This window comes from Nilaparvata lugens, chromosome X, assembly GCF_014356525.2.
Source record: "Nilaparvata lugens isolate BPH chromosome X, ASM1435652v1, whole genome shotgun sequence".
NCBI lineage: Eukaryota > Metazoa > Arthropoda > Insecta > Hemiptera > Delphacidae > Nilaparvata > Nilaparvata lugens.
The window spans coordinates 75,638,875-75,655,542 of NC_052518.1; the positions used below are offsets into that span (position 1 = coordinate 75,638,875).

Below are 16,668 nucleotides of genomic sequence, written 5' to 3' on the forward strand. Positions count from 1 at the left end.
TAGTAGAGGTAAAAATAAGAAAAAAAGTTCTTATAAACATATATCCTTAAACGCTTCATTAGCGAGCTATACAGAGTGAAAGATTTCGCCCGGAATTCAGTTCCTCTGGAGAAATACACTGATGCTGAATTGTTTGGGGACTAGTTTTTGAAAAACTTATGGTGGATTCATATGGAAAAATATCTGAAAAATTGAATAAAATATTGGGTTTTTCATGTAAAGTTTTATTTTTATATGAAAGTAACATATCCAAATGACATTAAACTTATACCAAAAGACTAAAGACAATGTTCAAAGTGACCTCCGTTGTTCTTAATGCATATGTTCAAACGTCTTCCTTTCGATTGTCGGACCCGTTAAAATATTTTATGAGTCTGCTTTATCATTTCTATTCCGTTCAAAATCCTTAATCGGAGTTCTTCAATGGTATTAATCAGAGTATTGTATACTATGGTTTTCAAGTGTCCCCAAAGATAAAAATCCAAAGGATTTAAGTGTGGAGACCTAGCTGGCCATGGTACTGGCCCACCTCGGCCTATCCATTGATTTGGAAAGCTGTGATTCAGGTGTTCATGAACAGCAACACTGAAGTGTGCTGGAGCTCCATCATGCATAAACCAAATGTTTTGGCACAACTGAAGAGGTACATCTTCAAGTAAGATAAATAGCTCCTCTCAAAAAGTTTAAGTAGATTATGCCATTGAGCCTGGGAGGAAGCTCGAACTAGAGGAGGAAGTAGATGATCTCCTATGATTCCTGCCCAAATGTTTACTGAAAACTGATGTTGTGAACGGACGATTAGGATTGATGGCATGTGGATTCTCATCTGCCCAAATATGTTGGTTGTGGACGTTAACGATAGCTGTTCTTGTAAATTGTGAATCGTCGGTAAATAAAACGGTTGTTAGAAAGTTTGGGTTAACAAGTTTTTCTAAAAACCATCGGCAAAAACCAGCACGGGGAATACAGTCTCGTGGCAATAGAGTATGAACTTTCTGGAGGTGGTATGGATGTAATTGTTGCTCTTTTAGTATCATCCAAATAATAGATTGATTGACATTAAACTGCACTGACAATTCTCTAGTGCTCTTCTCTGGATTTTCATAAATTTCATTAAGAACTTGTTCTTCTAACTCAACAGTCCTAGTAGATCGGGGTCTGCCTGCATAAATGTGCTCTTTGGACATCAAAGAACCTGTTTCAGACAGACGTTGATGAATAGTGGCCAAAAATCTTGTACTTGGACATACTCGGTTAGGAAAGTTCTCTTGATACAAACGTCTTGCTTCAGTATTACAGTGTCCCATCCCATACATTAAATGCATGTCAGCTAATTCGGAGTATGAATAATGTCTAAAAATACCTGCCATTTTTTAAAAAGTTAACACTTGACACAAAAGCAAAGTGAAATGGTTACAAATAACTGGTTAATAGATTAAGCAAAATACACAGCGCGGTTACAGTAGGCCTAACTTACAGTTTGTTGTTTTGTTCAACAGTGAGCTAAAATATTTCTGAAAATAATTTTCAGCTGATAATTTCTTTAAAATATTTTCTTATTTGGAACAAAATGAATCAGCTGTTTTGTAACAGCTGTTATTTAAATCCATGTTTTATATGCAATCAGCTACAACCTATCAGTTATTAGTTCTCTCCTCATAAAACAGCAAATTTTTGTGGTGTAATGTACTACATAAGAATACATTTTATTTAACTTTTATTCAAATTTAGTTTACACAGCTTACATAATTCTTTTCAGAATTAAATTCTCTTCAATTTTTATTGCAAAAAATTATTTGTTTACTGGTCATTAAAGAAAATTATTGGGCATCAAACGTAGAAGTCTGTGTTTTTCTACTTAGATTTTTTGCATATTTCAACTTTTTTCTCACAAACTACTCACATTACAGCTTCCAGACTAGTTTTATTCAATTTTTCAGATATTTTTCCATATGAATCCACCACAAGTTTTTCAAAAACTAGTCCCCAAACAATTCAGCATCAGTGTATTTCTCCAGAGGAACTGAATTCCGGGCGAAATCTTTCACTCTGTATAGCTCGCTAATGAAGCGTTTATGGATATATGTTTATAAGAACTTTTTTTCTTATTTTTACCTCTACTATCACGTATTAAATTATTTTACCATAATTAAGAATCACCATGTATATTAAAACATCATACGTATTATAAAGTATCATTTTCCACCTAAATACCTAGAATGAATACTTCACATAACCCACCTGGAACTGAAGAAAATGAATTAACTTTCTTTGGCATACCTCTTATTACCCAGGCACAAGCCTAGGGCTTATGTGGACCATCATCATCAGACAAAAATTAATGTGACGAGATAAATATGATCCCTGAACTCAATATAATTTGGTTCAAAATCATTGAGCTCTTAGGTAAATAATACAAATGTAAGGAGATGATTTGGAATTATGTAAAGTATTCTAACAACCAACAACTCCTCCTTGTTATCATCGATGTAGCCTCCCTCTACACTTCCATCCCCCATTCTGAAGGCTTAAAATCCCTTGAGCATTTCCTTTCCTCATGACCCACACCCTTCACCCCCCCTTCATAGTAAACCTTGCCAAACTGGTGCTCACAAGCAATGACTTCAGGTTTGAAGATAAATATTATCTTCAAACCCAGGGTACAGCCATGGGCACCAGGATGGCACCATCCTATGCAAACCTATTCATGGGCCTCCTTGAACAGGATTTCCTTTCCAAACAAACCCTATCCCCCCTGATATGGCTCCGTTTCATTGACGACATATTCCTCATATGGCCTCATGGACATGATACCCTCTCCTACTTCCTCAATCAACTCAACTCCAACTACAAGAGGTGGAAGTGCTGTAATAGTGAAGGAGAGTATTAAACACTATGATGACTCCAGTATTCAAAGTAATGAAATACAGCTAACTGTAGTTGGAATAGAGTCTATCAACCAGAAAATACTTGTTGGAGCTGCATATTTCCCACCACATTACAATTTAAAGAAAAATGATTATACCAGTATTCTTCATCAGCTTGGAGATAGATTCATAGTGGGTGGAGATTTTAATGCCAAGCATAAGGATTGGGGTTCAAGACTCACAACTACCAAAGGAAAAGAACTCAGAGAGGCTATCCAGGAGCTGGGCTGCAAATTCCATTCAACAGGGACACCTACTTATTGGCCAACAGATTTGAATAAAACTCCAGATCTTCTATATTTCTTCATAACAAAGAGAATATCCAGTAATTTTATTGATATTGAAGAGAGCTTTGACCTGGATTCTGATCATTCAGCTGTAATTCTCACACTCAGTGAACGAATAATAAAGAAAGAAGACAGACCAATGTTAGTCAACAGAACAACAGACTGGGAAGCTTTCAAAGTGGATTTGGAGAATGAAATCAACTTGAATATTCCACTTAGAACAGCTGAGCAGTTAGATGAAGCCGCAGAAAATTCCATGTGGCAAATCCAGAAATCAGCCTGGAAAAACACTAGACAATACACCAGGAAAACAAAAGGATGCAATTACCCACTGGAGATTCGACAACTTGTTTTAAAGAAACGAAGGGCAAGAAGATGGCAACAAACTCGTGATCCTGCTGACAAAAATATATTGAATAACAAAACACAACAATTGAGAAGAGATAAGGAAACTAACTGAGGAGTCCATTAATAACTACCTTCAAAATTTGACAGCTGATGCCAGTACAGATTATTCATTATGGAAAGCAACAAAAAGAATTAAGTGACCAATATCACAATCCCCTCCAATTAGAAAACCAGATGGTACTTGGGCAAGAAATAACAGAGAAAAGGCAGATATATTTGCTAATCATCTAGAAGAAATCTTTCAGCCAAACAACATTCAATCTGAAATTGATGGTGAAGAAGATATAATAGATGATTTAGATACAGAGATTGATCTAGTTTCTATAAATGAGGTTCAAGAAGAAATAAAAAATAATCTGAATACCAAAAAAGCACCTGGGTTTGATCTGATTACAGGTGAAATCTTGAAGAAACTTCCCAGGAAAGGTATTATCATGCTAACATATTTATTCAATGCATCACTCCGATTACAGCATTTTCCTTCAATTTGGAAGGTGGCAGAAGTCATTATGCTGCAAAAGCAGGGAAATGTCCTCAATAAGCAAAATCGTACCGCCCAATATCTCTTCTACCTGTAATTTCAAAGCTTTTTGAAAAATTGCTAATGAAGAGATTGGCTCCCATCATAAGTAGCAGGAATCTGATACCAGCCCATCAATTTGGTTTCAGGCAGAAGCACTCAACCCTGGACCAAGTACATAGAATCACTAATGTAATAGAGAATTCATTGGAGAAAAAATGTATATGCTCAGCAATCTTCCTTGATGTGGCACAGGCATTTGACAAAGTGTGGCATGAAGGACTGATCAATAAACTTCATAAAATTCTTCCCACTCCACTTGTAAAACTTTTAAAATCATACATCACTAACAGATTGTTCAGAGTAAAACAAGGTGATGACGTCTCTGAATTAAAGGAAATAAGGGCTGGAGTTCCACAAGGTAGTGTTCTTGGACCAGTTCTTTATGTGCTGTACACAAGCGATCTTCCTGAATTGGATGCAGTGACAATTGCTACTTTTGCTGATGATACTGCAATACTGGCAGAAGGGGAAACAGTACAAGAAGCAGCCACAAAACTACAGAATGCTAGCAACAAATTCAGTGACTGGACAAAGAAATGGAGAATCCGATTGAATGAGATGAAGTCCCTTCATATCAACTTCACAAACAAAATATCAATGATCCAATTCGTATAAATCTAAATGGGAATGTAGTACCACACAGCAACACAGCAAAATACCTTGGAATGACTCTTGACGCCAAGTTGAAATGGAAAGAGCATATCAAGATGAAAAAAGTGAAGAAGGATGGAAAAGAACACATTATCAGACTCCCAATGTTCATGTTAACATTCAAGAATACTGAAGATACAAAAAAAATATAAAATTAAACATATTTGCTATATGAAAGTGAAAATTGAATCAATTAGAAGCAATAAAATGATTCTGCAGTGTAAACGTTGTCAGCGGTTTGGTCATACTCAGGCATACTGTCAACATGAACCTGTGTGTGTGAAGTGTGCTGGAAAACACTGGACCATTTCATGTACCAAGGCTAAAGAAACCCCAGCCAAATGTTTCAATTGTGCTGAGGCTCGCCCAGCTAACTACAGAGGCTGTCTTATCGCTAAAGAACTTCAGAGAAGAAGAACTGAAAAAGACAACATAGTTAGAAGAAGTAGCGGAGTACAACATACAACCCAACAGAGGAAATTCACTTCTAGAAAGTACACTGGAGATATATCCTATTCTCAAGTAACAAAACCCACTCCAAGCCTACAACAGGAGAGTCAACCAAAGCAGCAACAACAGCAACAACAACCAGTTGATGTTAATAAGGTTTTGCAGGAAATTTTAAACAGTTTAAACATTCTTTCTGGACGACTTGACAGCTTGGAAGGCAAGAGTGAGAGTATCGAGAAGAAAACTAAAAAATGAATATTACAAGCCAACAAGATATTAGGATTGCCACCTGGAATGCCAATGGAATAAATAATATCAATAATAATAGAAAACAAGAAATAGAAATATTTCTAAAGACCCGAAATATAGATGTGTGCCTTATCTCTGAAACCCATTCAACTGAGCAGACTCACTTCAAAATCAATGGATATAATGTTTACGAAACTATTCATCCTCAAAATCAAGCAAGAGGTGGAAGTGCTGTAATAGTGAAGGAGAGTATTAAACACTATGATGACTCCAGTATTCAAAGTAATGAAATACAGCTAACTGTAGTTGGAATAGAGTCTATCAACCAGAAAATACTTGTTGGAGCTGCATATTTCCCACCACATTACAATTTAAAGAAAAATGATTATACCAGTATTCTTCATCAGCTTGGAGATAGATTCATAGTGGGTGGAGATTTTAATGCCAAGCATAAGGATTGGGGTTCAAGACTCACAACTACCAAAGGAAAAGAACTCAGAGAGGCTATCCAGGAGCTGGGCTGCAAATTCCATTCAACAGGGACACCTACTTATTGGCCAACAGATTTGAATAAAACTCCAGATCTTCTATATTTCTTCATAACAAAGAGAATATCCAGTAATTTTATTGATATTGAAGAGAGCTTTGACCTGGATTCTGATCATTCAGCTGTAATTCTCACACTCAGTGAACGAATAATAAAGAAAGAAGACAGACCAATGTTAGTCAACAGAACAACAGACTGGGAAGCTTTCAAAGTGGATTTGGAGAATGAAATCAACTTGAATATTCCACTTAGAACAGCTGAGCAGTTAGATGAAGCCGCAGAAAATTCCATGTGGCAAATCCAGAAATCAGCCTGGAAAAACACTAGACAATACACCAGGAAAACAAAAGGATGCAATTACCCACTGGAGATTCGACAACTTGTTTTAAAGAAACGAAGGGCAAGAAGATGGCAACAAACTCGTGATCCTGCTGACAAAAATATATTGAATAACAAAACACAACAATTGAGAAGAGATAAGGAAACTAACTGAGGAGTCCATTAATAACTACCTTCAAAATTTGACAGCTGATGCCAGTACAGATTATTCATTATGGAAAGCAACAAAAAGAATTAAGTGACCAATATCACAATCCCCTCCAATTAGAAAACCAGATGGTACTTGGGCAAGAAATAACAGAGAAAAGGCAGATATATTTGCTAATCATCTAGAAGAAATCTTTCAGCCAAACAACATTCAATCTGAAATTGATGGTGAAGAAGATATAATAGATGATTTAGATACAGAGATTGATCTAGTTTCTATAAATGAGGTTCAAGAAGAAATAAAAAATAATCTGAATACCAAAAAAGCACCTGGGTTTGATCTGATTACAGGTGAAATCTTGAAGAAACTTCCCAGGAAAGGTATTATCATGCTAACATATTTATTCAATGCATCACTCCGATTACAGCATTTTCCTTCAATTTGGAAGGTGGCAGAAGTCATTATGCTGCAAAAGCAGGGAAATGTCCTCAATAAGCAAAATCGTACCGCCCAATATCTCTTCTACCTGTAATTTCAAAGCTTTTTGAAAAATTGCTAATGAAGAGATTGGCTCCCATCATAAGTAGCAGGAATCTGATACCAGCCCATCAATTTGGTTTCAGGCAGAAGCACTCAACCCTGGACCAAGTACATAGAATCACTAATGTAATAGAGAATTCATTGGAGAAAAAATGTATATGCTCAGCAATCTTCCTTGATGTGGCACAGGCATTTGACAAAGTGTGGCATGAAGGACTGATCAATAAACTTCATAAAATTCTTCCCACTCCACTTGTAAAACTTTTAAAATCATACATCACTAACAGATTGTTCAGAGTAAAACAAGGTGATGACGTCTCTGAATTAAAGGAAATAAGGGCTGGAGTTCCACAAGGTAGTGTTCTTGGACCAGTTCTTTATGTGCTGTACACAAGCGATCTTCCTGAATTGGATGCAGTGACAATTGCTACTTTTGCTGATGATACTGCAATACTGGCAGAAGGGGAAACAGTACAAGAAGCAGCCACAAAACTACAGAATGCTAGCAACAAATTCAGTGACTGGACAAAGAAATGGAGAATCCGATTGAATGAGATGAAGTCCCTTCATATCAACTTCACAAACAAAAATATCAATGATCCAATTCGTATAAATCTAAATGGGAATGTAGTACCACACAGCAACACAGCAAAATACCTTGGAATGACTCTTGACGCCAAGTTGAAATGGAAAGAGCATATCAAGATGAAAAGGAGTGAGCTGGGACTCAAATACAGTAAAATCTATTGGCTGTTGGGCAGACAATCACAACTCTCATTGGACAACAAAATATTGATTTATAAACAAATTCTAAAACCTGTCTGGACGTATGGAATTCAGCTTTGGGGCTGCTCTAGAACATCTAACATCAATCAGATTCAAACATTCCAAAACAAAGTACTGCGGAACATGGTGAATGCGCCCTGGTACATAAGGAACAGCGATTTGCACCGAGATCTACACATCCCCTATGTGACCAGTGAAATAAGACGATTGGCAGCCCATCATGAGTCACGTCTTCATCAACATGACAACACCCAAGTCATCCAACTCCTAGACAGCACTAAACTCACAAGGAGGTTGAAGAGAACAAAGCCCTTCGAGTTGGTGTAGTGCTAGTGAAGTGAAAAAAGTATAAATTAAATAAATGTGTAGCGAAAGAATTTAAAGTAGAAGAATTATAGATTAGAACTGTAGGCTTCACTGGAAGACTTTAGCAATAAAAATTGATATTTTAGGATAAGAAATAAGAGAACAAAATTAATGGCTAGTCCTAGAGACTAGTTTTAATGGAAGTAATAAAAAAAATATCATAATAAATTTCACAGCTACCAAAAATATATATTAAATGTTCAATAAAAATGAAAAATAAATTTCATCCAAGTTCAATTCTACAATTCCTTTCTCCAATTTTAGTCTAATTCTTTTTTGATTTCTAATTTTAAATCTCCTCTTTTCTATCATTTCATAAGCTACACCTTTCCTCATTCATAACCCACTCAAATCTTAAGTCTCCCGTTTGTAACCGGGGCATAAATACCCCCATAATGTCCCCTGAATTTGTACCCTTTTACTCTCCATCCGTCTGCACCGTGTAATCTGTGGTTTCTACTGCTACAATTTACCCTCCGTATGTACTCTGTGGTCCTAACAGTTGGATTTCAAACTGCCACTCTCAGTTTTTGCCATTCTCCTTGAGAAAGGGAACTCAGTTCCCGAAAATTTCCGTTTTTAATGTAAGTTTTAAAGTGTTTTCAATCTATTTATGTCTTAAAAAACTTAAAAACTTACATTAGAAATGGGGAAATTTTCGGAGACTGAGTCTCCTTCCTCAACCGAGCAGACTCAGGTCTGCTGAGTTTTTGAGCGGACTGAGTCTGCTCAGTTGAAGAACGAGACTCAGTCTCCGAAAATTTCCCCCATTTCTAATGTAAGTTTTTAAGTGTTTTCAATCTATTTATATCTTGTTTCTCCTGTTTTAATTTATACTGTATTACAAACTTTAAAGTGTCTTCTGTTATATTATATTATATAAAAGTGATTAAATAGAAAGTGTCTTCTGTTATATTATATATATATATATATATATATATATATATATATATATATATATATATATATATATATATATATATATGAGGTGTGGAGCTCGAGCTACTATTCAACGGCACTGTCAAGTTGGTAGGCAAGTATCACAGAAGTTTAGCCTGCATTGCAGAGTAACTACCCACAGACGAGTCTAGTCATCGCAGACGTGGGCACAGCTGGCGTTCCGATGGTATGTGGGCCGGTTTAGGCCAACTTGTCTACAAGCCTCAAAAATACTCGTGGATCCCAATAATTGTTATAAACGTCTTCAATGTAGTCGCTTCCACGTCTACCGAGCAGACGTCCAAAAGGGACGTAAGGCCCTTTGCACACTGGGTCACAGCCCTGGGTGGAAGCGCCACCACGTGGTAGCATTGTCTCTTATCTGTCACTGCACAATAGAGCCACCAGCCACCCGCCGAGCTTCCAGGAATGTGGTGGCTCGAGCCGCCTATTTTGTTAGCCACCAGACTGTCGCGCCACCACGTCATACCATTGAGTATTATCTGTCATTACACACTGGAGCCACCAGCTACCAGCCACCAGAAAATCATCTCCTGTTCAGTTTCAATTCAAATCAAGTTCAGTACAGTGTTGTCTGTTGAAGACAGTTGGCATCTTTGTGTGTATTAGTCAATAATCAAGCATGTCCCATTTTGGGAGCATTGGTAACTTTGAATAAAAACTTTTCCAATATTTTATATTGGTAGTAGCTTCATGAATCATATGATAATGATTTTGTGATGTTGGCAGAGTGCTAGACAATATTTACTTTGTGACTAGAGATGTCAGTTCAAGGAAATGACATCACTATTGCAAATATTGCTCCGTCTATACCGTTAATTGTGGTGTGTGAACAGAAACAATATTAGGACATAACCGATCAACAACAAATAAACTTTATGGTTCTATTCAACTGGCCCAGATAATGCGAATTTTATTTAGCTAGTACAGAGTACAGTATATGCAACTGTAGACTGCAGAATTAATTAGTCAAACACTTAGAACAATAAATTAGTTATACAAATCTCATATTCATAACCGTAAATGTATTCTATATTGAACTGTTTTTGGAAAAATACGATTCACAATTTCAGGTTATCTAATCCTGAAAATCCCGGGATTGTTACAAATGAAAAATGGACCGTATCAAAATTTAATTACTTTTCTGTTTTTAATGACTGTTTGATGGTGGCGCTTCCATGGTGGCCCAGTGTGCAAAGGCCTAGTGTTTAGGAAAGAGAGATCAGGGGTGGGTGATTTTTCAGCATACTATAATACTACTTCCAGAGACGTAGGCGTTTCCCATGAATCCCACAGTCTGGGATATATTCACATGCCTGCTACTTCCAGAGATGGGGAGAACCCTGATTCCCATTGTCTGGACTCCCATTTGTAAACCTCGAAAACCTGAGGCTTCACTGTGCCCAGCTACTCCCAGAGACGGAGAGTCCAGATGACCTCCCAATCTGGAGCCTTCGCTGTACACCCATAGGCCAGGCCAGGATACTCCCAGGGACGGAGTTATCTTACTCTCCCTGGTTAGCGACTTTTCCCTTCACAATGAGAACCAGCAACCCGCGGCCGGTGGATCCAGTACTTCCTGAGATGGGCTGAGGTCTGATGACCGAATAGTTCGGTCTATTGATCACCAGTCTTATCCCTCAGGGGCCAATATTCGACTACAAAAAAGATAAAGTTCCCAACGGCTTTAACTGCAATAGTAGAAGAATTCTACTATAGTAAATGTTTCACCATTACTCATTTATCCGCTGTAGAACAACATGACGTGACAAAATCTAGCATCGAGTTTGAGCTTGAAACAAGTTTTGAACAAGATAATTGTGTGAAAAGTAGAACACTTAGTGGTAGTGAATAATTCCACAAAATGAATAAGCACCTATTGAGTAGGCAGACTAATTCCAGAGTTTGAATAGGTCATGGACATGTATAGAAAGGAGCAATAAAACGCTTCAAAGCAAATAGAAGCTAACTAATAAGTTAACTAATACTAGGGACTTGAAAAAGCTACTGAAATCAAACTGAAAATTATACATATTTTATCTTGGAAATTCACATGAGCTTTCATTGAGAATTAACAAGGAAACAGTTCAACACATAATAGGTTTGTCTGAATATTCATTAACTATTTTATGACTCTAGCGTCTTTCAAAGAGTGTAGAATTCGTTATTACTGTTTAAGGCTGAGTATAATAATGAATACGCAAAAGAAATGGGAGTAATTACGTAATCTTATGCATGCTACCTATCAATGTATTTATGCAAGAAACAACTATGCTAACTGACAGTGGATGTAGTTTAAAGTATCGGCAGTGGATAACTCATTGTCAAAAGATAGAATGTTCTGACAAGTAATCCAATTTTGTCAACACTTCGCACTAATTAGTACTTCGTAAGTATGTTCAGTATAGTTGAACCGGTTGACATATTGGAATATGTAACAAATAATAATTTAAGAAGAATTTGTAAAACATTTAGGTACTCTAGAAAGATAAAAAAAAAAATTGCAATATTTTGATGAACACGAAATCTCTTCTAGGGTGACTTAACATGGTCAGATCGTCATGTAGATTTAATATAAAGTAAGTAATTTTTTAGTAATATTTAATTAATTTTTTTAGTCGTTTTAATTCAATTTAATATTTGTATTCTCAATAAAAATGAGAATTATTTTATTATCAATACCTAATTTAATTGGTTTTACACTCTAATTGTCATATATTTCATATTGAATTCTTAAATATTCTCAATAAAAATAAGAATTACTTTATTATCAATAATTTAATTGGTTTTTCGTCGCACTTGGATGTAATGAGCTGGTTTACGTGCGTCATATGGAGGCCGAAAGTGATTGTTTTCTGACCAGGCCGGTAAAATTTTTACGGCCATAGGGCTGTAAAATAACCTTGAAGTCAACTGATTCTGATTTGATGTGAACGTGTTTACAAAATAGTTTATGAAACGAAATTAGTTTATGCTTCTAGAATTGAATAAAGTATTTTGCAATAAGATAATATCATTTTATTTGGATGAATGGAATACAAATGAGATATTATAAACTATTCAAATTCAATTTTCAGAGTATAATAGAATCTAACCTCAAACCTCCTAGTACTGCGTTTATCACGAAACATGGTGGATAAACGGAATCAGTTTATGCTTCTAGAATTGAATAAAGTATTCTGCAATAATATACTATAATTTTATTTGGATGAATGAAATACAGATGAGATATATATTATAAATTATTCGAATTCGTTTTTCAGAGTAGGATAGAACTTCTAACCTAAAATTCCGTTGACATTCAGATTGGCCAAATTTCAAGTGTGCTAAAACAGCTGATCAAATACTTTTCATTATTTGTGTTTATTATTCAATAATTAAAACATTTATAATAATATCATCTTATTGTTATTTGAAAGAATATAAAAGTATAAACTCAACCTCCCACATAATTGAACATAATCTTTTAGGTTATTTAGACAAATCAGAATAAAAAAATAAAAATACTTGGACAATTTCCTGATATTCAGATTTGCTAGAGCTATGAGCTTCCACTTCTGCTTTCGGAAGTGCTTAATAAACAATTATTCTCATATTATATATTGTTTATTTTTCTGTGTGGCGAAAAATAGTGTTCGCACCACAGGCAAAAATGTTTTTCCGGCTCTCAATCTTTTTGAAAACCGATTTCAAGCCGGAAAAGTCTTATTTTCGGCCCTAGGTGCGAAAATATACTATTACACTCTAATTGTCATATATTTCATATTGAATTCTTAAATATTATAAGACAGATAATGATTTAAAATTTTTGGGATCTCATCAAAATGGCATAAATTATTTAGTCACATAGTTTTGCCATAATCTATTCCTATACCGCGATTATATTAATCATTGTAAATTTAGGCATCATCCGTAATAAAAAAATTAAAAATATGCACCCATCAGCTTACATACTCGAAAATGTTTCTTTTAAATTTCTACTGTTTCACATAATTCGTTGAAACATTGTTTTCTCAAAAGCATTTTTCCTATGGTATTTAAATATTTTATCTGATTTTTCTTCGCTAAAAGGTTTGTTGCTAGGGGCATTTGTCAATGACCTCATTGTATATTTATCCTAGCTAGGTAGTCTAGTTTCTCTTGCTTTGGGGTGCAAAGCACGAGTGCCTTTCTGCATCACGGCTTACATTCTTTCGTTCCTAGCCGAAGCGAAGCTATTTGAACCAGTTTCTACGCAGAAAACCCTCATCATTGGAGATTGGTCAGAATTTTTGAGTAGACTTATGGTTGAATATTATAAAATATTGATAGTAGTATCTCCATGAGGCTAAGTGACATGACACTCTGTGAAAGAGAGTGCAATAATTGTATAACTCAAGTTTCTGTGAAAAAAACTACTTATTTTATCAATTTATTTATACATTCCATGTTGCACAAATCATGTATACATCATCATGAAAGGATCAACAGGACTAGCCCAAAATTGTCCCTTTCCGAATTTTGATAGAAGTGGGTTATGTTACTTTACTTCATGGATTCGAGTCCAAAAATATTCAAGTAGCATTTATATGGATTAAAAACCGAAGAGAATTTGAATATCGCACTCAAATATAACTAAAAAATTGAAAACATTGAAGTATTTGAAAGTTGATTTTTTTACGTATGTTTTACATTTAAAAAAAACCTCAGAAGAGCAATCGACTTTAAATTTTGAACACATAATTTAGATGAAGTTCATTGGCTAACGAATTTAACTCACGCCTTTTTGAGGATGAAACAGGATGGCATTGGAGACAGATTGGATGGTATTTTCAGTACAATATCATAACAAATCACATGTCTCGTAAACAGATCCAAGTCTGATAAAGTGTTTTGAGAGATCAACATATATGATCATTGGCTCTATTTTTATCCAATTCAATTGAAAAGAATTCAGAAAAATCTGTCTTATGAGCTTCAGCTTTCCCCCTGCTATTTTAAATCAGAAAGATTTACTACTCGACTAATATCTGTGGTTGTATTCTGGAATAACAGAGAATTCCGGATTCGGGATGAAATCAACAATATCCCAATTGAGATTTTGTAGCGATCAATGAGGAATCTCCAATTTTCAATGCTGAAGCAATTGATCATTCGACAATGAGACTTGAAGGGGCAATCTAGAACACTATTTTTGACTTTGCAGCTCAATTGAGACTATTTAGGAGGTAAGCATAGCAAATGAGCGCATCTTTACACCCTCTGTTGAAGATGTGGAACCGCTGAGTTGACACTTGTTGCAAAATTGAAAATTTCATCCTCTACAAAAATGGAAGGAAAACATGAAATAGTGGAATAATAAATCAAACAAAAGAGAATTAAACGCTCTACAAACCTACAATGAGCATTGAGTTTTACGATGTATTATTGGAGAGTTATAAGCCCTGGAAGAGCAAAAAAATAAGATAAAAACAGTTATTTCAACAATTTCACACCTCCAAGAGCGAATATCTCGAAAAATATTAGCACTATCACAAAACTCTACTGAACAAAAATTGTAGGAAATTCATCATGGTTCATTTTTAATAGCTACTCATGTCGATTGTACGCATTGTTAGAGTACCAAGATATAAGCGTGTAAGCAAAAAAACAAAAAATACAACTTTCAAACCACCCTCACCCCTTCAGCACATGGGGTAGCGGTGGTGACTTTTAATATGTTCTTCTCCTAACTAGTGCCAAAAAAGCTCTAAATTCAAAAATTGTGTTCAAAAACATTCCCTCCAAGCTCCAAATTCCTTTTTCATTGTTGCAAAACTGGAGATTTCACACCCAGTACTAAAGCTGCTGCAACAGTAGTAAGGAAATACGTAAAAGTGTGAAATCATACATCAAATTCAAGAGATTTAATTGCTCTATAGGCTAAGATCAGAATCAGCATGGATCTATTCCATCGATTTTTAAAAAGTTATGATTAAGATAGAAGAATAGCGATGCCGATTCTCTGCATTAATTAATTATATTTCCACACTGTCAAAAACATAATTGGCATCGTTGTGAACCTAGAAAAGGATAGTAACACCGGCTTTGTCGAATGATAGACAAGGATAGCAAAACCAAAGTTGATCAAATGCTGTCATTATAACGTGGACCTCACTATAGACAACCACACTCATCAAAACAAAAACAAAACCAAACTACCGCTAACGGACGTTTTTTGGTGTGGCCTGAACTACCGCCGCGGGAGCGAGCTCGCTACCTCTAGCAGACGTTGGTGTGGCCAGTGCTTAAGGGATCAATAATTTTCTTCCTTAGGCTACTAATTTTCTTCTTTGACTGGACTACACTAGATTGTACAAATCCATATTAAATCAATAGGCCTATATAAGGTACGATTCCAGAATACAATTATGATTCACAGTCAGCCTTACTAGCCTAATACACAAATAATTTATAAAACAAAATATTCATTTACTATATTTAAGAATTAAAATTTGACAACTTCCTGTCAGTAATAGCAAATAGGCTATACTCGAGTTATAAGGGTAGATTTACTGTCTATAATGAAAAGTCGTCTTAATATCATCAATGAACATTTCATTTCAATGAATGATATTATACATTTAAAATAACCCTTGAACAGTAATGTCTACTATAACAATACCTTTAATGAATAATCAAATATTGGTGCTGTATACTCTTGAATAATCTCTTTTATTATAAGTATTGGCTAACCATTACACGCCGCATTCTTGATACTGTATTGACAATGCCAACATGTTTTTGTCATCATTAGCATACTGTTGTCAGTCAAATCATTTTAAAAAATATTGTAGATTTCTGTCCGTAAACAGTACCTAAGCAGTTAATCAAATCTATCCAATAACGTTTTAAAAGCCAATGTGGTTGTCCTAGGTTAGGCTTATGAGATGTTGTGAAAATAAGGTACTCACTGTTTTATTGGCATTTTCTCTTATAGTTGGGAGTTCAACAGCCGAATAGGAAATAGATAGCACATTACATCTGAATAAAAATTTACACAATTTACAATACTTCATATAACATGGAAAACCGAGCGAATAAGCCGCCTCCCACCACCCAGACCATAACCACACTAAAACTAAAACGGTAAATGCTAAATGGAACGGGAGACAGCCACTCGGAGCACCTCGGACGACGGAGCAACAGTATACATACAGTACGGAAACTTGGCTAGTACCCTGACGCTAAAATCCGCCATCTTGTTAGGAAGCGCCGCATTGTAATAGTATTGATGGTAGGTTCGGATCACTTCAATGATTCGGATCAATTGATCTCGTTCACTGCTACGAGCCAATCAGAAGACCAGGATTGGAACTTTCCAAGGTCACGTGACGTGTTTAGTATTGGCGTCATGTAAAAAGCATTGGTTAGATAGGCGATTGATTACAAGTTTCCATTCTGTATAT

General features: G+C 35.6%; 1 protein-coding gene across 1 annotated transcript in view; it reads right to left on the bottom strand.

The window, feature by feature from the left end:
* LOC111046952 (beta-1,3-galactosyltransferase 1) overlaps nucleotides 1–16,378 on the bottom strand; it is a 69,626-nt gene extending 53,248 nt beyond the window's left edge. The window contains exon 1 of the mRNA XM_039441634.1: nucleotides 16,174–16,378. Within this exon, the coding sequence (XP_039297568.1) occupies nucleotides 16,174–16,278 (105 nt within the window). The 5' untranslated portion in view covers nucleotides 16,279–16,378. The remainder of the gene's footprint in view (nucleotides 1–16,173) is intronic.
* Nucleotides 16,379–16,668: the final 290 nt, after the last annotated feature.